The sequence below is a fragment of the Macrobrachium rosenbergii genome, chromosome 41 (genome assembly GCF_040412425.1).
Source record: "Macrobrachium rosenbergii isolate ZJJX-2024 chromosome 41, ASM4041242v1, whole genome shotgun sequence".
In the NCBI taxonomy this organism is placed as follows: Eukaryota; Metazoa; Arthropoda; class Malacostraca; order Decapoda; family Palaemonidae; genus Macrobrachium; species Macrobrachium rosenbergii.
Genome location: NC_089781.1, coordinates 34611706 through 34639021, shown reverse-complemented (window position 1 = coordinate 34639021; position 27316 = coordinate 34611706). Strand labels below are relative to the sequence as shown.

General features: G+C 35.8%; 1 protein-coding gene across 1 annotated transcript in view; it reads right to left on the bottom strand.

Annotated features, from left to right (window-relative positions):
• Positions 1 to 14148, bottom strand: part of LOC136826465 (probable glutamate receptor) — a 60082-nt gene extending 45934 nt beyond the window's left edge. Inside the window, exons 1-2 of the mRNA XM_067083672.1 lie at positions 13962 to 14148; positions 5609 to 5795 (exon numbers count right to left, since the gene is read on the bottom strand). Of these exons, the coding sequence (XP_066939773.1) occupies positions 5609 to 5795; positions 13962 to 13976 (202 nt within the window). The 5' untranslated portion in view covers positions 13977 to 14148. The remainder of the gene's footprint in view (positions 1 to 5608; positions 5796 to 13961) is intronic.
• Between the last annotated feature and the right edge of the window lie 13168 nt (positions 14149 to 27316).

Here is a 27316-nt window from a genome sequence, read left to right as displayed (position 1 = left end):
GCATCAAACACGCACCTATACCTTCCTGACTCGCGTCAGTCACTAAGGTGAACGGTTGACTAAAATCTGGAAACTTCAAAACTGGTGGGTTCACCAAAGCGTTCTTAAGCTTCTCAAAAGCTAATTGTTGACTATCACCCCAAACAAACTTAACGTCTTCTCGTAACAAATCTGTCAATGGAGACGCTATTGTAGAAAAATTCCGCACAAAACGGCGAAAGAAACCCGACATACCTAGGAACGAACGAATCTGTTTCCTGGTTTTGGGAACTGGAAAATTCACAATGGCTTTAACTTTCTCATCATTCACTCTAACTCCCTCTTTAGAGATAACATGTCCTAAATAGACAATTTTTCTCTTCAGAAACTCACATTTGGCCAATTTGACCTTTAACCCAGCGAACCGTAATCGCTTGAGGACTTCTTTTAACACCTTTAGATGTTCTTCAATTGTATCTGTGCATATGAGAATGTCATCCATGTACACAAACACCGACTTTCCTAACAAGCCATGAAGTACTGTGTTAACCAGTCTAGTAAATGTTATTGGGGACCCTTGTAATCCAAAAGGCATCCTATTAAACTCGTAATGTCCCTTTGGTACCGAAAATGCTGTATATTTACGGCTACTCTCACAAAGGGGAACCTGTAAAACCCTTGCATAAGATCTATAGATGAATATATATTCTTGCCACCGATCTCAACAAACAAATCAGGCAAACAAGCTACCGGATATCTATCTGGGCATGTTTTTTCATTCAATTTACGAAAATCTACACAAACTCTGATACTACCGTCTTTCTTAGGAACTGCAAGCAAAGGAAAATTAAACGGAGAATTGGACGGTCTGATAATGCCTTCCGACTCCCACTTCTGAACTTCTTTTTCTACTTCTTCTCTGATCTTAAAAGGAATTCGATATGCTGGAATATATATGGGATTTGTACCCTTTTCTAGGCGGATTGAATGTTCTAAAACATCTGTAACTCCTAATTTATCTCCCTTCAAAGCAATGATATCTAGATATTCTTTCAACACTTTCTCTACTTTATCTGAATATTCAGGATAATCAACTTTAGCCAAGTGTTCATGTAGAACCTGACTTCGGAACTGTTGCTCCTTGTTAGGAAACATATTCCCGTCTCCACAAAAACTCACTAATTTATGCTCTTCATTAAACTCTTCAAAATCAATTACATAAGTACCCTTGTGATATTTTTTCACTGAGTCTTGATAGCTAACTAATTCTACTGAAGTCACGCCTGCGACTGAAATTTCATTCACTGACACCGTACTCACGACGTCTTTGAATTTCTCGGTTCCCTCAACAACGCACACTTGAGAAGGAAACTTTTTCTCTTTCAGCGACACTTTAACTAATGTAGGAACTCCTTGGTTGCAATTCAACATCTTCCAACAAAAATCCTTTGAAAGATCTTTGCGGAATATCTTCACTCTCTAATGAATGTGTTACACATGTCTCAGACTGTGTCTTAAGTTTCTCACAAGTTTTTTTTTCCTGTGTATATATGGAACAAAACAACCTGACTCACCTATTGTAATCCCCTGAACTCCCGTAAGAATGTTGATGTTATGTCGCATACAAGAAGGGTGTCCTAGCAAAATCATTTCACCTAAGGCTAATCCTTCTATGACCAAAAATGATTCTACTATTGTCTTTCCACCGATACAAAGCGTAAGAAATGTCGAACCTAAAATATTCAGTTTCTCGCTTGTACATCACACACTGTCTCACTAGAAGGGACTAATTTGCACTCTGGAAACCTCGAGTGAAAAAGGTCAGCATTTACTAAGTTAACTGAGCTACCAGAATCAATGAAAATATGAATTTCATTGCCATTAGAGAATCCACGTACAATCGGCCTAGGCTCTAGTGACTCTACGACCTGATTAGTCATTATCCTGTGTCCGTTTTCGAACTTATCTTGTGAAAATTCTGCTGTTCCTTTGTGTATCTAGAACTTGCATCATGTGGAATTCTCCTGTCATATCTAGAAAAACCTCCCCGTGACTTCCCTGAATAATCTCTACTCTTCGTGGCTGGGCAAAATCTCCATCCATGATCTGAAGATTTGCAAACTGAACAATATCTCACTCTGCAATTTGATTTACTATGGCCTATTTTATCACAATTAAAACAACGTATCGTTGTGACTGATCTCTCTGGAATTTTCTTCGATTCTACTCGTGCACATGTCTTCGCTGTTGCATCATTTCCCGAATGCGAGCGACTATCATTATTCTGTGGTTTGGACACCGCAGCTGACATCTTTGCACCTCCCTGTACAAAACTACTGTCCAGTGTCGGGCATTTTGCTAGATTTTTGTTAATCTGTGCAAACAGAAAGGATTCATCTGTATCCTGATCAATTCTCTTATCAAAACTATCTACAATTACATCTGGGACCGACGTTAAAAGGCAAGCAAAGTGTAACAATCTTTCAAAATTATCTAAGGAGATATTATTTCCAGTTACCCATGGAGAGCCTATTATAGATTTCTTTAACTCAACTACTGCATCAAATAAATTCGCACTGTATGTGACTAGTGAATCATTGCCCTTCTTTATTTTGAGAAACTCTCGCAAATTCCGAACTGCGCATTCACGTTGAACTCCGCCATAAGTAGCTCGTAGAAATTTCTGCAGTTCATTCCAAGTTTTACACCTTCTGAACCCGAAACTGCGTGCTCGTTTCCCAATATCTCCTTTATCTAAATCCAGAAATGATTTAGCCTCTGTTAAAGCTTCAGCGCCATTCGTAATTTTCTTGGAATTCAGATAATTGTTCACTGACTCAATGAAAGTTTCTATATTTTGGGTTAGCTTTCCGTCAACTAGCCCTTTAAAATTTGTAATTCCCGCGCTAATGTTCGTCACTTTATGCACCACAATTGATTGGGATGTGCTTGCTGCATCGTCCGGCATTTTGTGAGTAATCACACGCCCTGAGCGTAACAACATAAAAAGAGAAACCAAAAAGAACACTAGAGAAAGGCAAAGTTACCCCCTCTAAAAGAAGAACAGAAAACGGCGTTCTGCGCAACTTACGAGAATGGGGTACTTACCAATTTTGAAACAGAAAACGAAGTACCTATCTCTCAACAGAGCTGTGTGCAGCCTGTGACGTCACCTACTCGACGGCGAAGCAAAAAAGACACCCAGCGCGTTTCTAGTTGAATCATCACTTTGCGTAATTAACTCACAATCGCCACTATTCACACTTATTTGGGTATTTTGTTAACCCCAAAATTGCTCTAGAGATCATCCAGATCTATTTCACAACTCCCCACTCCCAGTACTCGAATAGAAACGGAAAAAAAAGGAAAGGTTCCCCGCATTTCACACGTAATCACGACCTACTCAGTCATTCAACACTGACCCGTCGCCTTAGCTCTTAGGTGAAGTCGCCTATGCCTTGGGCATCAACGTTACCAATTAGTCTATTAGCAATCTCCCTCTTTCGCCATCACTAAAGACGCCACCATTTAAAATCATGCTGCCACCAATTTTTCTGTAACGAGGACAGAATTAACACCTTTTTGAAGGTGTACGTAACGTGCTCCAACGATCTTTATTCGTGAAACGGAGGCGTATGAACGTTCGCTCACGGCAACCCTTACATCTATTTTTCTCCTCTTTCTCTCTCTCTCTCTCTCTCTCTCTCTCTCTCTCTCTCTCTCTCTCTCTCTCACCGTGTATCACCTCTCTCTCTCTCTCTCTGTGTATCGCCTCTCTCTCTCTCTCTCATCGTTTTCCGAAGTTCACCCACCCGAATCGCACTCATTCTCACCAAATCAACTAAATGGACCATTTAAAGAAACGCAATAGTTTCTACAAAAATAGGTTTATTATTCAAATAACCCAACAAGAAATGAATAAAACAAAGCAAAGATTAAAATGCATAATAAATGAAATATCGAGTTAGATAACTAAACTCTGAACTGTAAAACACTTCTGATTAAAGAAGTCTCACTATGGCTAATAGCCTGAAAATATCCAAACTCACACATACTCCCCAAATCAATAATTAGTCATGTCAAAACCAGTCTACCACATGTTATTCGAACCAGTCCACACTGTCTACCGACATCTGTCCACAGACATCTGTCGGAAGAATCAAACATGATAGAAACTCCCAAAAATATATGAAATGCAAAACACAATAATGGAAAGTGTAAAATGCATAGCCAAGATATGGCAAACGTAACATGACAAAATAATAATATAAAAGAGGTATGAATATTCATATTAAATCTCCCACACCAGTTCAAAAGTTCATAATGATTAGAAAATCATGGTAAAAAATCACAAGTTCAATTTTCTCCCATAAAAACAGAGATTTCAAACTCTACCTTATCTGCCTATTTAAGCCTGGATCCTCTCCAAAGCTACGTCTAGACAACTGCAGTTCTATCACGTTAATGAACGATCAAACTCACTTTAGGGCAGATTTTGGCGTAATCTAGATCAAATTAACGCACGTACTCACGAATATACATAACACTTCGGAGATCACCTGACCGGCAACATTGCTGAGGAATCAAACTATTTGTTGAACACAAAGATTTTACCTCGAGTCTCTCGACCTACTTCCATCTGACTCCATAAATTCTTTCATCACATCTTAAAGCATTGAAGCTATGAAATGCATATATGTGTCCTTTAAAACTTGTAGCAGCCATATTTTCTGAAATACATTTATGTATACATAAATCACCCTTTCCAGCTCTCCTCGTAAAAGGATCATTATTGGACTCTGCAACGAATGCCATTTCTTCCCAGCATCCCTTTTGTGATTATTGTTGCACTTTGCAACATTTCTTCCATTTCTAGCTTCCCTTGTAGGATCATTATAGTATTCTGCAACAACTTTCGTTTTCTCCCCAGCTTCTCTTGTGATATTATTGATCTCTGCAATGGATTCACTTTTCCTTCTTTCTTCTCTTGTGGGGTCATTATGTACTTTACGACAACGCTCGTTTTTCTCTAGCTTCCTTTTGGGATGATTATTGAGCACTGCAACGGTTCTCTTTTTTTCATACTTATCTCCTTGGACCATTGTAAACGTCGTTTAAAGCAGTAAAAGAATGGAATTAATTGTTTTTGCAAATGGACGGAATAAAATCATCTATAACAAGAACTTTATCTAACAAAATTGTTGTTGAGTTCTGGTGTTCACTTGAACATCATTACTATCATTCTTCTCAGGTTTGATAAAAACCTAAAAAAAGGATAATGAATGTGTTATTCAAAAATTTTTCCCCTCTGAGTTTCTGAACGGTAAGAAAAGAGATCTATGTAAAAAAAAAAAACTATATAAACTGGAGACGAGCAATCAGAATGAACTTTGATGACGGCAAGTGGCTATATTTGCAAAACATTTACCTTCTTGTCATTAAGACATTACTTTTGGGTTGCAACTTGTTTAGCTACTAAATAACTTATATGTGTGCAGCCAGTGGAGTCGTTTACAGTGAAATATATAAGGCAATAATCGTAAAATACTATTGATTGTATGAGTCCTAGGCAAAAAGTGTTTTTTATTTTTTTTATTTTCCTTGAGAGTAAAATCAAACACTAGCTTACCTTGGCTGATCATACTGACGAGGTGTATGTCATGAAAGTTCACGAAGTCGTAAATCAGAAGACTGCCAATACGTTCTCGCTCGAACTGAATATTTATCGCACTCGAGGTGCAAAAGAACAGAAAAATAACGAAATATTCATGGCCGGAAATAGCTTTATTCCTTGACATAGCAACAGCTGTTTGCTCCTGCAATGAAAAGTGTTGACAGGTTATAGTGTGTGGAAGAAACTCGAATACCTATTTTTGTTGCATTATTTATTTATTGTATTTATTTTTACTGTCATTTCACGTTTATTCTCGATTATAAATTTTACTGGGTTTTATTTTTAAGTAATTCAATTTTATTAGACACCTCAAACATAAAATAATAAACTTAAAATGAATAAAAATAAAACTACAACTTTGTCTCACGACTAGGCAAGATCAAGAATTGCAAGATGCATCCTCAGCCAGAAACAAATGGAATGCATTAGCAAAATCTTATTGACGATCACAAAAAATAAATAATTAAGTAAATAAAATCGACAGGGCTCTTCGAATGGATTAAATAAGATGACTCATTACCAACCTTCAGAAACCTGTCATAATTAAAACGTTTTTCATTCTCCCAAATTCAGGCATTTCCTTCTTCACGATCCAGTAGTGTAAAACCCAGGCTTTCTATTACATTGAATTCTGTTCTAGTCAAACCGGTGATGGTTGAATATTACATACTTACAGAACCACTTACCTATAAAGGTCAACACTTCACATGAGAGGGCCCAGTATCATTTCCCGGTATGAGTCATCTCTACGTAATGAATCGTAATGTGTATATATTTTTTTCGTGTGTTATATAGATTATCAGATCTTTCCTAGGTAGAGATCCCCAACAAAGTTCGGGGTCGTTTCCTAGGACTAACATGTCTTTATGATATTTACAATCTTTGGATCTTTCCTAGATAGTGACCCCAAGGGTTTTAAACTGGTATGTATCCACCTTTGCGGCGTGTTCAGTACAAATCCGTTGGCGATAACCGTAAAAACATAAACAAAAGACTGTAAATATCATAAAGATAATGACCCCAAAGAAATATTTGTCCTAGATAAGGACCCCCGAACTTTGCTTGGGGTCACTATCTAGGAAAGATACCGATTATCTACGGGTAATAGACTTTTACCCCTGACCAATTTGTAAGTATGCAGAATGAAGGTATACCTAGACCTGAGCTTTCTGACGGGACGTAACGTCCCTAGGGCCGGAACTTGGCCTCTTTACCCTCTCTTATATAATCGTCATATCTGTTAGTACGGGTAAAGTAATGTATCAGTAACGGTCAGACTATTTTTCCAAGTGTATTTCTTGAGTTTTGTTGTAAGTTGCATGAATGAATGACATGGAATGGAATTATTTCTTTTGATTACGTGGTATTTGATGTCATTTATTCTAATCATTCCTTTCTCAACGAGATATTTCCAGCCGACTAGCGTTGATGTGTCTACTTGCGTTACAGTCTTAATCAAAGTACGTTAACTGCTGTAGTATTTGAATTTCAGTAGTACTGCATTTTGGGTGCAATGGATTCAACCGATATATTTTCTGTAACGTTCTTGAGAACAGGGTTCTGATTTCGGATTTCTTAGGATTCCTAGTCATAGACCAGTCTTCCGTCCTTATCTTAATATAATGCGGAGAATATTGGCGTGTACAGCAATAAAAAAAAAAAACGGTCATAATCACTACCATAAAGTTACCCTATTTTTCCTGCTATTGTTTCTTATAAGACTAAATTTTAAATAAATAATTATCTTTGCGCGCAATTAAATGCTGGTCCCAAATGATGTTATCGATCATAGTATCTAGTTAAAGTAAGACTCAGGAATAACAGCAAGTTGATGAATAGCCATTCAATTCTCCCGGCCGTCGTACCGAAGCAATGGCTAGCCAATGGAACTATTGTTGAATTACTGTACAAATACTGTACTGTAAAATATGAAGATATTATCTTCATATTTTACTTTATAAGCATCAAGATGTGACGTTAATTCTTGTTAACTACACGGGACAGATACATATTTCGTAGCAATTATGAAATCCTTTTGTTTTTTTATTTAATTGGTTTTTGGCATCGTCGGCGCCCAGTCCCGGGTTCCCTAAAAGAGGGCAGGATCTCTGTATGGGACAGCAGACGTGACATGGAAATCCTTGCTGGAGCTCTACTTATTGGGAGTATTTCTATTCCTTTGTCAGGTATAACCTGATCAATGCCTATTGTCCTTGTCTCGTTAATCTTCCAGACACTTACTGATGGGGGCAGTCTTAAAAGTTGTGTTGACTATATTTGGTTACCATTTGTTCTTGTCTGAACATTTAGAATTCTCGGGTTCCAGTTACCTTGTTCTTCCCGTCTTTTCAGAGCTGCAGTACCTTAAATGAATTGAGACCTCTGGTAACTTACTTCATTAAGTTGCCCGTCGAATAAGTTGGCATAACAGAATTATTCTTGTTATTAATTATCATGCACTGAATAGCCTTTATCAATTTATTTTTCTAGTTTTCTAACTCCTCATACAAAATATCTTCCCTCCTTGAGCAATCTTGCCTTGTATTCAGTTTTAGAAAATTCTGTCTTTGCTTCTCCCTACCCATTCCTTTCCTCCACAAAATGAACTTAACTAAAATTTCAAGCGGCTTGTGATCTGATAAAACTACTCTCCTCTCTTTATTCTTCATGAGTGGATTGCTGTTCTTATACCGTTGTACAGAGATCATCCGTTACTACTGTCGTGTCCTCGGTTGATTAAGCAAATATCTCGTGCAACAGTTACTCTTCTTTAACCTTCTTTCAGGCGTCCTGTTCCCCGGTTACCGTTCTCATCGAGGCAACACGGGTTTCTTTCAAACATTCCTAGCCTCACCTTCTGCCAGAAATCACTTTACCTCTTCAAATAAAGAAGAAAATTTGTCATGTATTTCGGGGAAAACTTAGCAACCTGGACTTGTCTCTAAATGGAGAAAAAAGTCAGACGTTAAGGGAAAAAAACCACAGTACCCTTCCCCATCTCATATCCATCCTTATGGATCTGTAACTCATTCTCTCAGTGGACAGCCAAACTTAGACAACTATTTCTCTGTTACTTTCTTTCAGCTCTTATACTTTTACGTTTATTTATTTTTCTTTTGTAATTCTATGCTTTTTCAATATACACTATCAGTGAGGCATGCCTTGTCATGGCTTCCATGAAGACCAGCAAGATTTAAAAAATAAGGGAAAAAATAAGTTGTGGACTGTTTCTGTTCGTGTTAAATTTGTTCATGACTGTTGTCAGTCCTTACTCATTTCAGACATGCACTCCTACGGTCTGTCCCTGGGGAAGCCGACCACGCAAATCATTCAAATGAATTTTAAAAATTTCAATGTTAACATCCAAAAATTATAAAAAAGAATTTCACAAATCTCAATTTCACGATTTCCTAAGTCTACCTATTACCTGTTATGTTGCCAAAAATAACTACCGCATGGCAAGATGAAGCGTTGGAACTCTGGAAACGTTGACATTACTTTTGCTATTTATAATGTAGTCATTAGTGTAAAATTCATTCAGGTAGACTCTCGCTCCTGATGTTACTCCCGTCAGTGTAGACCAATTTCTAGCGTATAAAATAAAAATGGATACCTGATTCTTTATGGTGTAGAAATTTGATCCCAGGCGCATTTCAATTGCTGTTCAATAGATTTTCTTTTTTATTCACTCATCCTTTTCTCCTCTTTATCAATATCTTCTTTCAGTCAGTCTCTACTCTCGTGCATGCTTTCCTAAACATTCAAGAACCAACACCTTTATGATTGTTTTTGTTACCTCTCCTGTCCATTCCCCGATCTTTCACTACTATTTTTGTGCTAAGAATTTAAAAACTAATTAACATTATTCTTGGAGTGGTTATATGACTCTAAGTGTTTTTGCTTCTAAAATTTAAGGAGTTATGTTTTTTGCAGCACTTTGCCTATGTATATATATATATATATATATATATATATATATATATATATATATATATATATATATATATATATATATATATAAATATATCTATATATATATATATATACATACATATATATGTATATATATACACATATACATATATAAAAATATGTATATACATATATGCACATATACATATACTGTACAACATATATACATATAAATGCACTGTATATCATATATATATAGATAGATAGATAGATATAGATATACATATATATATGTGTGTATATATATACAGCATATATATATATATATTTATATATATATATATATATATATATATATATATATATCAGCTATGCACATTATATAGATATAGGTAAATACTTGGGTGATGAAGAGCACATGCTACACAGCAACATCATGAACAAGAGTTTAACCTTAATGAATTTTTACAGCAATGACTACATTATGTAATAACAAAAGTAAGGACAACGTTTACCAAAGTTGCAAAGATTCATCTCGCCAAGCGGTAGTTAATTTCGGTAATACGGCAGGTACAAGGTTGACTAAAGTCCATAATAACCGAATTAAATTCATTCTTGTATTGAAAACATAGAGAACCTTCTAGAACTAGAATTTCAAACAATTATTCGGAATTGTTAACGCAAAGAAGACAAAAGTAAGGAGACTTAATCAATTTTCGGAGAGTTACAGAAGTGATAGGATAAGAGAGAGAGAGAGAGAGAGAGAGAGAGAGAGAGAGAGAGAGAGATTTCTTTTACCTTGGATTACGGGTCCGCTCAACTGACCAGAACGACTAAGACTGACGGCTCGCAAACGCCGAGCCTGGTCTGTTTACTTGAGGTGGTATAAGAACTCACTTTTTCTTTGTCATTTTTAATTCATCGATTTGTTGTGCTGCTGCACTTACAGATTATCAGGCTAGACATATCCTCAGGTGGGAGGTGGCTTTGAAATCTTACATTTCTAATTTATAAGAAATGACTTCGGTGTTTTATTTAGGTTTTACGCAACCCTAATGGATTTATACTTTTTAGTTTTCTGAAAAGAAAACTATTGTGCCGGCTTTGTCTGTCCGTCCGCACTTTTTCTGTCCGCCCTCAGATCTTAAAAACTACGGAGGCTAGAGGGCTGCAAGTTGGTGTACTGATCATCCACCCTCCAATCATCAAATATACCTAATTGCAGCCCTCTAGCCTCAGTAGTTTTTATTTTATTTAAGGTTAAAGTTAGTCCTAATCGTGCGTCTGGCAACGATATAGGTCAGGCCACCGCTGGGGCGTGGTTAAAGTTTCATGGGCCGCGGCTCATACAGCATTATACCGAGACCAGCGAAAGATAGATCCATTTTCGGTGGCTTTGGTTATACAATATACAGAAAACTCGACTGCGCCGAAAACACTTTTTGGCACATTTTTTACTTGTTTACTACTGAGTAATGTGCAGGCTATCATAAATTTAACTCTCTTAACCTTCGAGGATTTAACATTTAAACAAACGGTTATCACCTTTCCAGTACAGAATTTTATGGAACCATTCAGGTTTTTTTGTGTTTTTTAGTCTGTGTTCTTTTGTAAGCTATCCTTGAATTCCGGTTTTATCGTCTTCAGTTTACTTCATGTATTTTAGATATTTCACGTTTAATAGAATTCGTCGTTTGTTTAACTTACTTTCGCGTTTGTTTGCTCTGATAACTAAAATTCGTCATTTAATTTTTCCTTTCTATTTGGGTTTCTTATCTTTATAGAATGTGAAACCATTCAGTTATCATTGAGTATTTTATTATCAAATACTCTCAGTTTTCAAACCGCTAAAACTTTTTAGCGCTAATGACTGAAGTTCTCTAAACATAAAATCCAACAGATTGAATTGCATCAGTAAGTTTCAAGATTTATTGAATAAAAAAAAAATTAAAAGAAAAAGAGGCCCCACAAATAATGTCCCTCAAAGTCTCACAAAGAAGTATAGAAGCTATTATAAAAAATATTGGCTTTTCAAAATCATTCGAAATAATCATCCTCTCTCTCCCCTACTTCTATAACCTTCCCAAAAGACCAGATTGAGTCACTCAAAGTTCTATAATATCTTTCACCTAGAAAACAGAAAAAGCATTCCCCAAATTCCAGCCTTAGATTGTAACCTGGGTCCTCATATCGTTTCAGAAGGACGATCGCAGCAGAATTCTCCTTGGTCCGTGTTCCTGGCATTCCCAAGCTTTTCCTTCGCCCCCCCACCCTCTGGAGGACTTTCTACTGCAGCAGGATTTTAACGTGTTTTAATTCATTTTCCCTTTGATTTTGTCTGTCGTTTAAATATACCTATTTTTGTATCCACTTGTTTCACGCATTTCCCTTTGAGAAAGAGCCCTAAGCTACTGTATAACTCTGCTTTATTTTTCTGTTTTATATGCTCCTGGGTAGCTTACAAGGCCATTGTAGAGTAAAGTACTGAATGTGGAGACTTAAAATTTACCTGCACCAGGAAACATATATATATAAATATATATATATATATATATATATATATATATATATATATATATATATATATATATATATATATAAAGTCATGTATTATTTGGACCCCTGTATTAGTAAAATGTTCAAGAATGATCTTAAAGATAAAATCACTGACTTAATTACTAATTAGTCACCTCATATATATTTTCTATGTATTCGTATGTTTAATAAATTTTTGTGAAAATGTTCACTTTGTACATTTTTTTTATTGTTTGCCATAAGGAGAATTATTGAGGTGTACTTTATAACATAATTATGTAATCAGCTTACTCTTTCAATGGTCATTTTTTGGTGGTCAGTATCTTTCCTATATAATCTTTTAATTGACTTGTCCCTGCTTTCGAGCAGTTGGACCTAATCTTTTGTTAAACCTCTTAAATAATTACCTCTGTTTTGGTAGGTCTACTAATTCTTCAACTGCGTTGGATTCCAGGTACATATTCTCTTTTATAATCCCCGTCTGTCATTTATAAGAACTTTCTTTGTAAACTTATTTCTATATTTCTGTCAGTCTGCTAAGTAAAGGACAATAAGTCGAAAGGCCTAGCATCATTCTGTCGTTTCCCTTTCCTTCGTGGCATTGCCTTTATTTATATATATTCATCACGTTCCATATTTTCGTGATTCACACACACACACACACACATATATATATACATATATATATATATATATATATATATATATATATATATATATATATATATATATATTATATACTAGGCCTATATTAGAGACAATATTTCAAACACCCTTATTAGTTTGTACAGTCACTCAAAAATGTTTTGCAACATGTTCCAGAAGTTTTCGTTCACCTAACAGTAATTTGTTCTTTTGATATTTACAAGGAAATGTAATTTTCTTATACGATTTTGGTTATTAATCATATGGTTAACAATATAAAAAAGCATGGTGAGTGAAATATTCAACGTACGAAAAATGACGAAACATTTTGAAAAATTTCACTTCAGATGATTGGGCAAGAGAGTCAAAGAAGAAACTATATTTCGAATCCAGATAAAAGCTTATTGACTAATAAAATAATATTGAATAACCATCAATGAAATTATATATATATATATATATATATATATATATATATATATATATATATATATATAAAGAAAGAAAGAATTCAACCATTATCGTTGTCAAAAACAAAAAAGAAAAAATCTCATAACGTCGTATGTTATCGTGTGACTCCACATTCGGGCAGGAAAAGTTTAAACTGTCTCGTCACTAAGCCGGACCACAATCATTAACTTGCATAAGACTAATGTTTCTATCGTAGATATTGCTCGGCAGCTTAGCGTAAATAAAACAACCATGTATAGAGGGATACACCAACAAAGAGAAAGAGGAAACATGATAAATTCATTGTAAAAACTGGAGGACAACCTCATTGTTGCACTACTGTTAAGTATCATCATCGGATGATCACTGAAGGAGCTCCGCCTAACTCCCCCCTGACTACCGATGTTGCTATCAAGAGAGAACATTACGCTATCCCTTCAAGTTGCTGCTCAAACCATCCGTAACAGGCTGCATGAGACCAAGATATTATTTCATCATACTCCTGCCAAGAAACACTTCATATCAGCGAGACACAAAGAATAGAGGCTAGGGTTTGCGTTATAATATAATCCAGTGGCCGATGATTTCTGTACGAGTCATCTTTTGCGATGAGGAGGAGACATTCTCCACTGATGAGCATGGTAGTCTTCTTCACTGCTGGCATTTAGCATTAGCTAAATTAATGTTGAACTTCTAGCTAATTTTAATTCTTTAGAAACTTAGATAATAAGAAATACAAAAAAATAGGCGTTATATGTTCAGTTACCTTCATAAGAGGCATCAAAATGATAGGCCTAACTATAGTACATTCACATCAGCCGTGCATTTGGTGCCTAGCGCTGTCCCTTACGACGTTCCTGATTGGCTAGTGGTCAGCCAATCACAGCGCTGGAAAATGGCCAGTGCACTGCAGCCTCTCTCAAAGCTCAGGAGAGTGAACATCGTTTCGAGACCCGAGGAACATGTCTTTCAAAAGTTATAACTTTCAATAAACCTCAGTTTTACCCAAAGAATAGTAGTTTCCCAGTTTAATCACCAAACATGTCAAGCCAATGGTTGAAGGATTATAATGATATATGAATTATTAACTTCAATAAACTTAATGGTAAGATATTTGGTAGTGAAATAAACAAGAAATTTTTAAAGATAAAATGTATTCTTTCATTCCTTACATGGCATCGCAGTGCATTCATCGTTTATCGTCTTGTGTCTCATAAAATTTCGTAGCTTAAATGTCATGGATGGCAATGCTACCTCAAAAGTATAGATAGGGCTATCAATCAATATGAAAATAACAAGCAAGCGATTAAGGATATTAAAACGTGCGGGGACGCACGCAGACTATAGCCTATCCCGGGCAACCAGCCAGCTCCTTACACATTCCTTAGGCCTACTTTTAGAAGAATCTCTTGCTTTCGCTTGTTGTTATTTGGGACCATACTTGAATGACGCTTGTATGTCAGATCTTGCATTCTAGTTCAATAAACGAGCCTAGAATTATGTAATGACTCGTCTATGGCCGTCCGAATAAAGAGGTAACTTCTCTACTCGGATGCGACCAGCTGCACTTGACAGTAGGCCTACGGTAGCGCCCTATCAGGGGCCGCGATACGGAAAACAATTAAAATGAGTAATTATAGACTACATACATACGTAGATACATAGAAAAGTATGGTATGTGTATGTAACTTTTTTGTAGGGGGGCGAGGAGGCTCAAAATATTAGTAGTGTAGCCGATTGCAGACGGCCATAGACGAGTCATTACATAATCCTAGGCTCGTTTATTGAACTAGAATGCAAGATCTGACATAAAAGCGTCATTCAAGTATGGCCCCAAATAACAATAAGCGAAAGCAAGAGATTCCTCTAAAAGTAGGCCTAAGGAATGTGTAAAGAGCTGGCTGGTTGCCCGGGATAGGCTATAGTCTGCGGGCATCCCCGCACATTTTAATATTCTTAATCACTTGCTTGTTATTTTCATATTGATTGATAGCCCTATCTATACTTTTGAGGTAGCATTGCCATCCATGACATTTAAGCTACGAAATTTTATGAGACACAAGACGATAAACGATGAATGCACTGCGATGCCATGTAAGGAATGAAAGAATACATTTTATCTTTAAAAAATTTCTTGCTTATTTCACTACCAAATATCTTACCATTAAGTTTATTGAAGTAAATAATTCATATATCATTATAATCCTTCAACCATTGGCTTGACATGTTTAGTGATGAAATTGGGAAACAACTATTCTTTGGGTAAAACTGAGGTTTAATGAAAGTTATAACTTTTGAAAGACATGTTCCTCAGGTCTCGAAGCGATGTTCACTCTCCTGAGCTTAGAGAGACTGCAGTGCACTGGCCATTTTCAGTGCTGTGATTGGCTGACCACTAGCCAATCAGGAACGTCGTTAGGGACAGCGCTAGGCACCAAATGCACGGCTGATGTGAATGTACTATAGCAATGAAAGAAATGAGAAATTACACATTATAACGGCATTATATATGTGTGTGTGTGTGTGTGTGTGTGTGTGTGTGTGTGTTTATGTATGTATGTATGTATGTGTGTGTATGTGTGATTATATTCTATGTATTACAAAAATAGACTTGAAATCTGTTAGTCTAGTTCAGTATATTTCATATTAAGTTTCACTAGTTCACAACAGGTATAGGATTAGTCATTCAAAAATTTAATTAACAATAATGTGAAGCAAATCTTTACAAAAGTCGTATTTGTTGATGTTAATAAGACTAACAGTTCAACTTGTAACAGTCGTAGGCCTATGGCTCGTATCCAGAAATCATACGACGGTTCGTTGTATGCGATGGTCATGGTGTTGCCGTATCCAGAAACCACACGATCATACGCAGGCATTCGCATTTAACAATGTAATTTTGGAACCATGGTGAAGGAGGCGTCGCATGGGTACCCCCTTGCGATGGCAGAATTGAAAGAATGTAAATTTCAACTCTGCATCAAAATACGTTTGCCAAAGTGATTTATCTACAATGTCTATCGAAAATATGAAACAATTTGTGGTAAAAGACCTGAATAACAGCACAACAAAGGTCTTAAAAAGAATACTTTTAAGAAGTCTTTGCCTGCCGACGACGGATGAATTCGAGCTCATCTAACAAAAACAACCACATTCAGGCACCTCTGTTGGAATTCTTTTCCTTCAAAATAGGCTTCGTTGACGTGTTTAGAGTTTCCTTTTCAATACAAAATTGCGTATTTAATTGGTATACATCTAGAAATCTTAATGTGTTAGTGTTATATTGCCCAAGAAAGTTGAAATGAGTACAGCCACTGAAGCTCACAGGGAGACTACTAGGTGATGCAAGCTGAAATTCCTCGTAGGAGGCTGTTTATAATAAGGAAATTAGAAAGTATATGGTGCGGTGGAAATGACTAGGCTAGGTTGCATGTGGTGCGAAAGTGAGATTGCCCAAGCCTTTTAAGAGAAGTATGAAGCTAATTGCCTATGGTAGTGGCTACCTATATGGATTGCCGATGGCTTTCACAGGCAGTGAACTGCCAAATACAAGCCGAATTCCTGATGCATGGCAGGCTATATATATAAAATTCTAGTTTAGTTACGGAGAGAAGCATCTCTTGTCTCTCTCTGCATTGCTATATTTATTAAGGAATTTCCAGTATTTCCTTTAGGCTAATAGCCAGATACCTAACCCAACTTAAAAGTTAAATATACCTTAGTTTTACAACTTAGAATCCTGTTCCTTTCCTAGACCCGGGGCTTCACCCCCTGGACCCCCTCCTGACTTAAATATGCATCCGTAAGTAAACTAGAATTTTACCAATTGCCATTCCCTAGCCTAGTGAATATAAAAATGCTATGTGGAGGATGGCATGATTCATTTTTGCAGAGAGCTATGTTGGGTGATGTAATTTCAGTGATAGGCATACTTGGAGAAACGATGTACAAACAACCCATACATGGAGAATGTTAATATATATATATATTTTTTTTCATAAAGCTAATTTGGAGGATGTGGAAATGCATTTTCTTGACACGCAAATTTAGAATTCTTTATTGTTTTTTGGGAGGCCACAGGTAGATCTCATGGGCTTAGGGTTCATTACTCATGACTCCAAAATATTTTCTACCTCAAGACTAGCACAGAGCCTAGAATCGGGCATGCATAGAGGCTTTTTGTTGGGAGACAGTGGTTATCCATGCCATTCTTATATAATGATACCATTTCGTGTTAATACACACAAAGAAAGACGTTATAATGCTGCGCACATCAAAACTCGCAATCTTATAGAACGTGCCATAGGACTACTTTATAAAAAAAAAAGGTTGCAGTTATCAATACCAGTTAGAACAAAGTTTAATAACACTAAGAACATAATAATTGCTTGTGCAGTCCTTCATATTTGTGCCATAACAAACAAAATACCTTTATAGGATGAAGAAAATCTTGAATTGGATGATGCTGATGAACCTGATGTGGGTATCATTGAAAGGGCTGACATCCAATATCCAAGAAGCTCAACGTAGGGCCCACATTGTTGACAGTTTTTTTGTAGGTTGAGAGATTATGTATTTGTTTTGTGTTAATTAGGTTTAAAGTATATTTTTCCAAATTTTGTACATCCCAAAAATGCACCTAGGATGATATTGCAGCTGTTTTGCTTACAGTGCAAGGAACCCTCAGTTCTGGTGACTTGCACTTTAATAACAATAAATCTATAATCTTATCACTTGCATCATTTAAGAACCCTTTAAATATTGAACTGGATAGTGACAACACATTAAACCAAGAATGCTTATGTCAGAAAGCTAGCAGCTGTATGTGCATGGTAAATTGTACCCGATACCAAGAAAATGAAAATACACTTCTTATTGACTTAATGAAATATGAAAATATAACTTATATGTTTGCCTTTAAAAAGGAACATTAATGGATTTATTTATTTTTTGGTTCATCCTGAAAAAAATATTCAATGGCAAAAGCAATCTAGGGTTAAAAAGAGGTAATTCATTCTAGATTACTAGAATTGACTGAAAGGATAAAGGATAAATATTTTTTACATAAGATTTATTCAGGAACTCTTACCATAGTTGTCAATCTGACACCTTGAGAAAGACATGACTGTTGTACTTGCAAGATAAAAATGGTGATAAAATATTTGAATACAACTGTGCTTCAGGTCAAATCAGAACACCATTATTTAGAACTTCACTTATGATGTCTAATACAAATTATTCAGAAACACTAGTTTAAGAATTATATCATAACAGGCTGCCAACGCAAGAGCCAGTGTCCTGCAGAAGGCGAGGGCAATCTTTAAGTTGATCTTGATTGTATTGTAGAGGTAGCATCATTAGAAGAAACACCACTTTCTAATTGTGCTGAGGTTAAAAGCAGTGGCTCCGTAATACCTGAAAATAATAAGTAAATAAATAAATAATTGATCTACTGCACCTTAGATGTAAATCTCTTCTGCAGCACACACACACACACACACATTATATATATATATTATATATATATATATATATATATATATATATATATATATATATATATATATATATATATATATATATATATATATATATATATATATATATATATATATATATATATATATATATATATATATACACATTATATACATATATGTATACATATATATATACATTACATACATATATATTATTATACAATTATATACATATATATAATGAAAAATTGCTAAAATTACTTGTGTTGCATTAGATACTTCATTAATTACACCATCTTCTAGCACAGTATTGCTTCTAGGCTTAAATATGTGCAAAACAGTGAAAGATGCTAGGCTATAAAATCTTTTGGGCACTAAATAGTAAGCTATCTAAGAGGCCTACTCGTGATTTTAAAAAGCTTTACTGAAATCTGGCAAATCAACATATTCACATGACTTTCCAACTAAGCGTTCACACTTCTGAACTGAGTATACAAGTGCTGGAACCTTTAGGGTCACACAGCATTAAAATGTTATCTTAAACCCAGCCATCAATAATAAAAACATAACCATTTTGTTTTCCCCAAAGGCATTACAAACTTTCCTGACAGGAAGAGTGTAATGGCCATCAAAAAGTTGAAGGTTCACTAGTTTATATATTTCATTCTTGAAAACATCAGAGCACTTACTTATTGTAACATCACGTATGGGCTCTTCTGTTTCATCAACTTGATGAAATGTTTCAATCACATCTTGTCCATGGTTAATTCTTTCTGTCATCAGTGATGCAGCTATGACAAACTCTTCAGAAGACTTTGAAGAAATGGTGGAGGACCACCACCAGTTCTGCATAAATTCTTCTTGATGGCAGCATCTACCTGCTTCACTCTAGTAAATAAAAAAATATATTAGAATAAAAATATGTTTCCCCATTGGTTTTCTAATTTATTCTAACGACTGTGACTTTAAAAACGGATTGCAATGAAATTTCAAAATATAACAAAAAACCTACCGTCCTGTGTACTTCTCTTCCACCTCCAGAATAATAAGTTAAAACATCTATCGCATGTTTGAATTCATAAGAAATGTCATTTAAGCATTTACACAAATATTAATGAGCACTTAAGAAAATAAGGTGAGCTTTGTGTGGCTGGAAAAGTGAGCTGCACATTATAAAGCATAATAATACCACCTAAGCTAATACAGTCTAGCCTAAGCAGTTCACATACCTGCCACAATGTATCGTAGCCTTGCATACTGGTAGGCATTATGCAGGCTTCAGACATGCTAGCTTACGTGTGAACTCAACTTAAAAAAAAAAGGGCTAGCCTATTTCAGGTGTCATCCTACTCCAAATCATTTGACCACCTGCAGACAACAGCCAAGATCTCAAATGTCAGCCTAAACTTTTATTAAAAATAATCATTTAGCCAAGTTTGCAAGCAGGTATCACACGTTAAAACAGTTTTATAATTTGGAAAACCTCGTATACCCATAAGAAAAATAGCCAAAGTTTTACCATCACTTTTTAAAATACGAATAAACTGGCTGTAAGCGAATGAATGCTTAGTTTACTTGCAAATCTACCCAATAACAATACGATAATACTACTGTGTGCTCCAGCCCTTCTATCCACCATGAAAATAAATTGTAAGACCCTCACATAGCTATTCTGAGCCTAAATTAGAATATTACCCAAATTTCCTAATAAAAGACATTAATAGTTACAAATTCACGTCAAATTATACAAACCTAACGCCTGATACACCAACTGCTTTTGTAATAAGCTAGACATTACTGACCTAACCTCTCCTTGAGCACCCATGCTTATTTGGCTGGGGCTATGCCCCCTCAGACCCCTATGATTTGGTTAGCCTAACCTTACTTAACCTATTCTAATATGTTCCATTCTATTTATTTGAAGATTAATATATTTATATAATATAATAGCTTTAGATGATAAACTGGTGTTCCCTTGGATAAGTTTAGGCTAGGCTAGCCTGATGTGATTATTATTAACAATTTAACAGGCAGCACAAGCCCAGGCCTTTCATAGCCTAAATTTCTTTTAACCTAACTGGTAGTTTACACACCATTTTACTCACAGCAGCCTAAAGTTGCCCTGACTACAATTACAAAACAAAAATGCTTTCTTACCTGCGGTTTACATGGTTGAAACAGCGCTTGACTGCATTGATGAACGAGGAGGTTGGTCAGGATACATGGCGTTAAACTTGAGTGTTACATCTTCCCCCCCAACGCCTCACGCTTTTTTTCCAAAGTTCTGCTTCTTGTAGATCGGTCGGTGATCACATTCTCATGCTCCTTTATTAAATTAAGAAGCATTAAACGCTGAGAATCAGCTATTGTGGGTGCACGCTCCATACTCCTGATTAGTTGCTTGCGTATTTCCCGACTCTTTGTTTACATTTTCGCGCGGTTCAAGACAGCAAATATAAAGTAAAAAAAATATACTATAGATATGCAGTATCTTTTCCTAATAAATAATAAAGACATAAGGACATTTTAATTCAATATCACTGTAATAAAAGAAATTGTCTATGATACTGATACAGCCCTGTAATCATCGATTCCAGGCATTTCATTCCCAGTAACCGCATATGTTGGTAAGCCTGCTTAGCCAGCGATGCGATGCGATGGAGTTGAGGCCGTCGTACGATTTCTGGATACCACGATAGTTCTTCGTTTGGGACCATACAACCGCGATCGCCTTCGTATTGACTAATGCGATCGCATGATTTCTGGATACCAGCCTATGTCTACGAAGTTCACACATATGAAGGAGATAAAACAACGATAGTGATGGCAGTTGGAGATGAAAATATTAAAACATAAGAACTGCGATGACCTCTGAAGTATTATAGTAACATCCTTTAATTAAGTAAAATATGACAACAGTAAGCAGTATCAGAAAAAGCCCTGCTTAAGGGAAACTGCAGGTAATTTCTCGGACCCGCCACTAGTGTTCAGCTGTTTCACGCGCTTTCAACTGAGTTGCCAAATAGCGCCAGATGTCGCTATTATAAGCTGTTGTCCGAAAAGTTTTGAAGTATGTTGCAAAACTTTTTTGAGTGATTGTACATTAAAATAACTTATATACAAAGGACTCACGAAAATGTAGTCGTACAGTGTGAATCAACCCCAAGTCGTTTTCGGAAGACAAGCATCAACGATTACTATACCTCTGATAAATTCATTTCGCCTAGATATTAAAATAAAATTAATTCCTTAATTTGTCCTATGTTAAGACTATTATACATCCCTTATGTAAATGCTCATGAAATGTTGAATGTTAAAAAATGGAAAAAATATTAATTTTCCAAATTAACTCACACAGTCTACCGATAAATAGTGAGCAGTGTAGCATACTCACCGCAGCTGCAAAATAATTTGGATGCAGCGTCTAATATCCTGTGTTGCTAGGAAAATATATATCTAATGAAATTACAAATAAATTTTTGCAATAATATTCTTCAAAATAAAAACATAGAGACGAAAGAAGGTACTTTACTTCTTAAATTATATAAAAAATCAATAAAGAAATCACATCGGCTTAAAATGTGTTTTTTTTTTTCGCGCCCTTTACACATAAAGACGGCATTTAAACTCCGGTCAGTCAAGAACCCCTTTACAGTGAACCCCAGGCGCGATTTAAATACCCTGACGGTGTTCAGAAGATCCAGGTGTCCGCTAACTGCAAATGAATGGGGGAAGGGGGATGATTTAAACCATTCGTTCTCCGGGGGAATTTAAAGGTATTCATTCAAACTGAACTGAGCTATTTGATTCAACGGAGTTTAAAAGCTCTCCCCCTTTTAAATCTAGAGGCGGTGTTGACATTTGGTGTTAAGTAATGAATTTTACTAAAATGTACTTTTAAGTTTTTACATATTTTAATGAGGTTTTTTAGTTTAAAATGGGTTTTAAGCTTATGTTGGAGTTAATATTGTTTAAAATATCTGATGAAAAGGTAACATACATAAGATATTTCATGTTTAATGTAAGTGTCTCCCGGTGTGAATTAGTTAGATCATAAGAAATTTAATATCAAAGGGGGAGGGGGATGGAAGGCCCAGAAGCCTCCGGAATTCCCAGTGTGTATTCAAACACACAAACAAGACAAAGTTTGTGTAATATATATATATATATATATATATATATATATATATATATATATATATATATATATATATATATATATATATATATATATATATACTGTATATATATATATATATGTGTGTGTGTATGTTATTGTATTCAAATATGCTAATAACTCACAGGAACACGTGATATTTAAATGCAAATTAGTATAAGGAATAAATGAAACAAACGATATATACTCGCCTAGTTTTTTCCTTGTCCTAAGATACGTTCCGGTGCACTGATGCATAATAGTAGGAATTTGCAATAATAGATGACAGGATGACAAACAGAACCAACGAACTTACAGACAGTTAAAATCTTCCACATGACAATAGTTAAGTTTATTATCTAGAAATCTTGTGTTTCGACAGGTAGCTGAATCCTTGACTATACTAGCATCTAATTCTTTTATTATTAGAATAAGTTGTGGGGCCTGAGTGCAATTCAGTATGTTCCAGAAAATAAAATCTGCAGTAATATATGCAATAGCAGAAACTTTTATGAAAAAATACCAAAACCTCGGAAGGAGAGATGCAAAAAATCTGGAAACAAAAATGTCAATTTGGTGAAGCCATTAAACCTTGCAGAGTGAAAGGAATAATCTTGAACTAACTCATTAACTCCGGAACTGAAATAAATCAAGGTGATAACAGAAATTAAGGAAAGATGAAGTCTGATTCATTACAGAATTTCATGCGACTTTCCCCACTCGTATTGCTGTCTAAAACAATTAAAAAAAAAACAGGAAAATAATAAATAAAAAAAAGTGTGGCTGGGGGTGCCCTTAGACACAGGAACTCGAGCAAAATGCTGTGGTGGGGCCTGGTATAAAGCAAGTGACACAGTTCAAGTTTTAAGAGAAATATTATAAGGTCACCACTTGACGTCAGTCAGCAGAATGACCTACTGCCAAAGAACAGCACAGATACACGTTGCAATAATGCTATGAAATGTGATCAATCTACGAGATGCTGTTAACAAAAGTAAGAAATAGAAAATAACCGAAAAATATTGAAAGGTGGGCACTACCAAGTTATTAAAATAAATACGGAAGTTCTTGAAAAAATTCTATTCATATTTTCTCTTCTTTCATTGCGCTTCACAGAAATATTAAGCAATACTGCAAAGAAGTAAATATCTTGAACTGTGTTTTAGGGAAGCGATAAATTTGTTTTCGTGTGCATCTTCCAGCTGCATACCACCCTACAAGAGCATTCTCTGAATGTGGGGCATTAAATAGGCTACAATATCAACGGTAATACCCATTTGAAAAACGTACCTTAAATTTAGCAGATATTGAATAACAGATTTTGGCTATGAGACTCTTAATTAGTTTTGATTTGGTCATCCAAGATTCCAGTTTATTCAGTCTTTAATCTTCAAGATTTTGTATTCTGTTAATCAAGGTACTGGTCATTCCATCAATGAAGAAGAATTATTTGGGCCATCAATCAAGAAGTTTGAATGGTAGGTCCATCAGAAGTGAATAACGTTTTCATTCACATGATAACTTAGGAAAATAATGCCTGTCAGTATTAGAACTGTATAAAGTAACGGAACAGAAACTAGATCTACTTCTTTAGCATTACTAATTTTACCTCTTTTCCTCCCATAATTTTCAGACATTTTCGTCCCTTCTTTGTCACCATTTACCGGATGAATTTGACTCTGGTCTCTCTCCTGAAGAACCAGTTAGGATAAAACATTTTCGTTGGAGCAGTTCCTTTCTTCTTAACCACCACCACCTCCAGCAGAAGGAGAAGGCAGGAGGCGAGGACTCCGCACCCCAAGAGACCGAGCAGAGTCATAATGGAGCTCAGATCGATAGGTGTAACTTCCAGCTCGTCGCAGTGAGACCTTTTGCCCTTCGGCTGACGCAAGAGTTTTCTCGTAATGCCAGATGAATGCAAGTGCAAGATCCTGCCAAGGAAACGTAATGTGGGTTCATAAATGTATATAAATATTTTAGAGTACGTCTAGACAGAAAAACGCTTTTTAAGGTCCATATAATGTTTATTTTAGTTTTCTGTAAAGAAAACAATTGAGATGGTTATTTGTCTGTCCGTCTGCACTTTTTCTTTCCGCCCTCAGATCTTAAAAACTACTGAGGCTAGAGGGCTGCAAATAGGTATGTTGATCATTCACCATCCAATCATCAAACTTATCAAATTGCAGCCCTCTAGCCCCAGTAGCTTTTATTTTATTTAAGGTTAAATTTATCAATGATTGTGCGTCTGGCACCGCTATAGGTGCCAACAACACAGGCCACCACCGTGCTGTGGCTGAAAGTTTCATGGGCCGCGGCTGAGAGTTTCATGGGCCGTGGTTAAGAAATTCATATAGCATTACATGCTGTACAGAAAACTCGATTGAGCCGAAGAAACTTAGGCGAATTTTTTACTTGTTTATTTTCCTTTGTGAATATTCGGCGTAAATTCATCTTGTCTACTTTTGTTGCATGCAATATTTTCCTTGCACAGCAATAATTCATCTCAAACACAAACTTTCAAACAGACTTCAAGTAATTGTTTTGTTTGCAAGGGTGGAACCAAACATTAGTGGGAAAGAAACTAGATATGATGGCGGGATCGAGAATAGTTTTAACATGGACGAATAATATAAATAAGATGATGTAGCATTTTAACTATGCCTACAGGCTGCGTGAATATCGTTGATACCCTAAACTGACATAAAAAAAAATAAAAATGTTCTAAAAACAAACCCAACTATTAACAGACAGAGCTCTTGTAACAAACGACATACCAGACATATCAAATTAGTGTTCAAATTTACACCAACCAAATGTTGTAAGTGAAATCAAAGCGGTCATGTGAACAAAAACTGCCTATGTCATATCGACTAAGCCAAAACTACATCACAATTTATATGAAAATTAAAGTGGGGTTTCGATCTTATGAAGTCTCACCCAACCATGTTTTGCACTGTAAATCAAAAGCAGTTATTCATGGTACGAGTAAAATAGTTGCTGAATCTAATGTCCAAAATGAGAATATACTAACAGCAGCAGTTACTATGTTCACTAGATACTGTAACGTGATAGCGATATAAAACTAAAAGCAACATCCGTTCATTCATGGTAAAAGCATGTATTGACTTTATTATTGAAATATGCTTAAAGTACATCAGTACAGTGCAGATGGTGCCATTTTGGAAATAGCAGGTGTACTTTTAATTGCAGACCGAAAGTGATTATAACCTCAATATTTGAATGTACTTTGGGCCATTCACATCCACTAGTTTCCAATACACGGTTAAATTACTCTTGCGCTTTGTCTCAGTATCAAAGACAAGGTACGGTGCAAGGGCTCTTCTCTACAGATACACCATTTTATGCTTATGTTCATCGGTCGTCCGTTCTAGTTTTCTGTAAAAGAAAACTGTTGAGACGGCTATTTGTCTCTCCGTCCGCACCTTTTCTGTCCTCCCTCAGATCTCAAAAAATACTGAGGCTAGAGGGCTGCAAATCGGAATGTTGATCATCCATCCTCCAATCATCAAACATACCAAATTGCAGCCCTCTAGCCTCAGTGGTTTTTATTTTATTTTAGGTTAAGGTTAGCCATGATCGTGCGTCCTGCACAGCTATAGGTGCCAACAACACAGGCCACCACCGGGCCGTGGCTGAAAGTTTCATGGGACGCGGCTGAGAGTTTCGTACAGCATTTATACGCTGTACAGTTTTAAAACTCGATTGCGCCGAAGAAACTTCGACGCATTTTTTACTCGTTTATATGAAGGACGAGTAACAATAAAAGTTTAAGCAAAGCAGCTGCAGTCACTGTGACAGCTAAATAATTCAGCCGTAGCACTCTGACGGCGTCGCTCTTGACGCACTGTCGCCCTCTTTGTTTACATCAGCCATGGCAGACTGCTTCTCAGTCTCACGACGGCGTTATTTCAAAGTTATGTATGAATGCGTTCAGTGTGTACCAACTTGCGTTTTTTTTACAATGATATTTGAATATCGGTAAATTAGAAGCTTCAAAATAACAGATATGGGGGGCGGGGTTTGTTGTGAAGATCCAGGCAAAGTTTTGTTTCTTTTCTTTTTCTAAATCATGCCTACAAAACTGAGGGACGCTTTCTATACACATGAGCTATTCATATCCCGGGAAAATACAGTAATACATTGTATCCTACAAAATTTTTTTTTCTCTAATCATTATACATATATGACTGTACATAAAGATGTTTATGTTTTAAAGCAGAAAGTACTGTAAAAATATTAAAGGAATTCAAAAGTAAATACGGTACTCTACTTATTACAATGTACGTACGGCCATCTCTCTATCTCTCTCTTTAATTCTTTAATTCGCATCATTATCAATATCTTTTCAATGTGCACCCTAGGAAAAAGTTTGGTATTTATCAAATTACTCTAACTTCATAAATAATAAAAAAAGAATTCATTAATAAATAGAAGGAAAAATACTAGGTACACTTCTTGCCCACT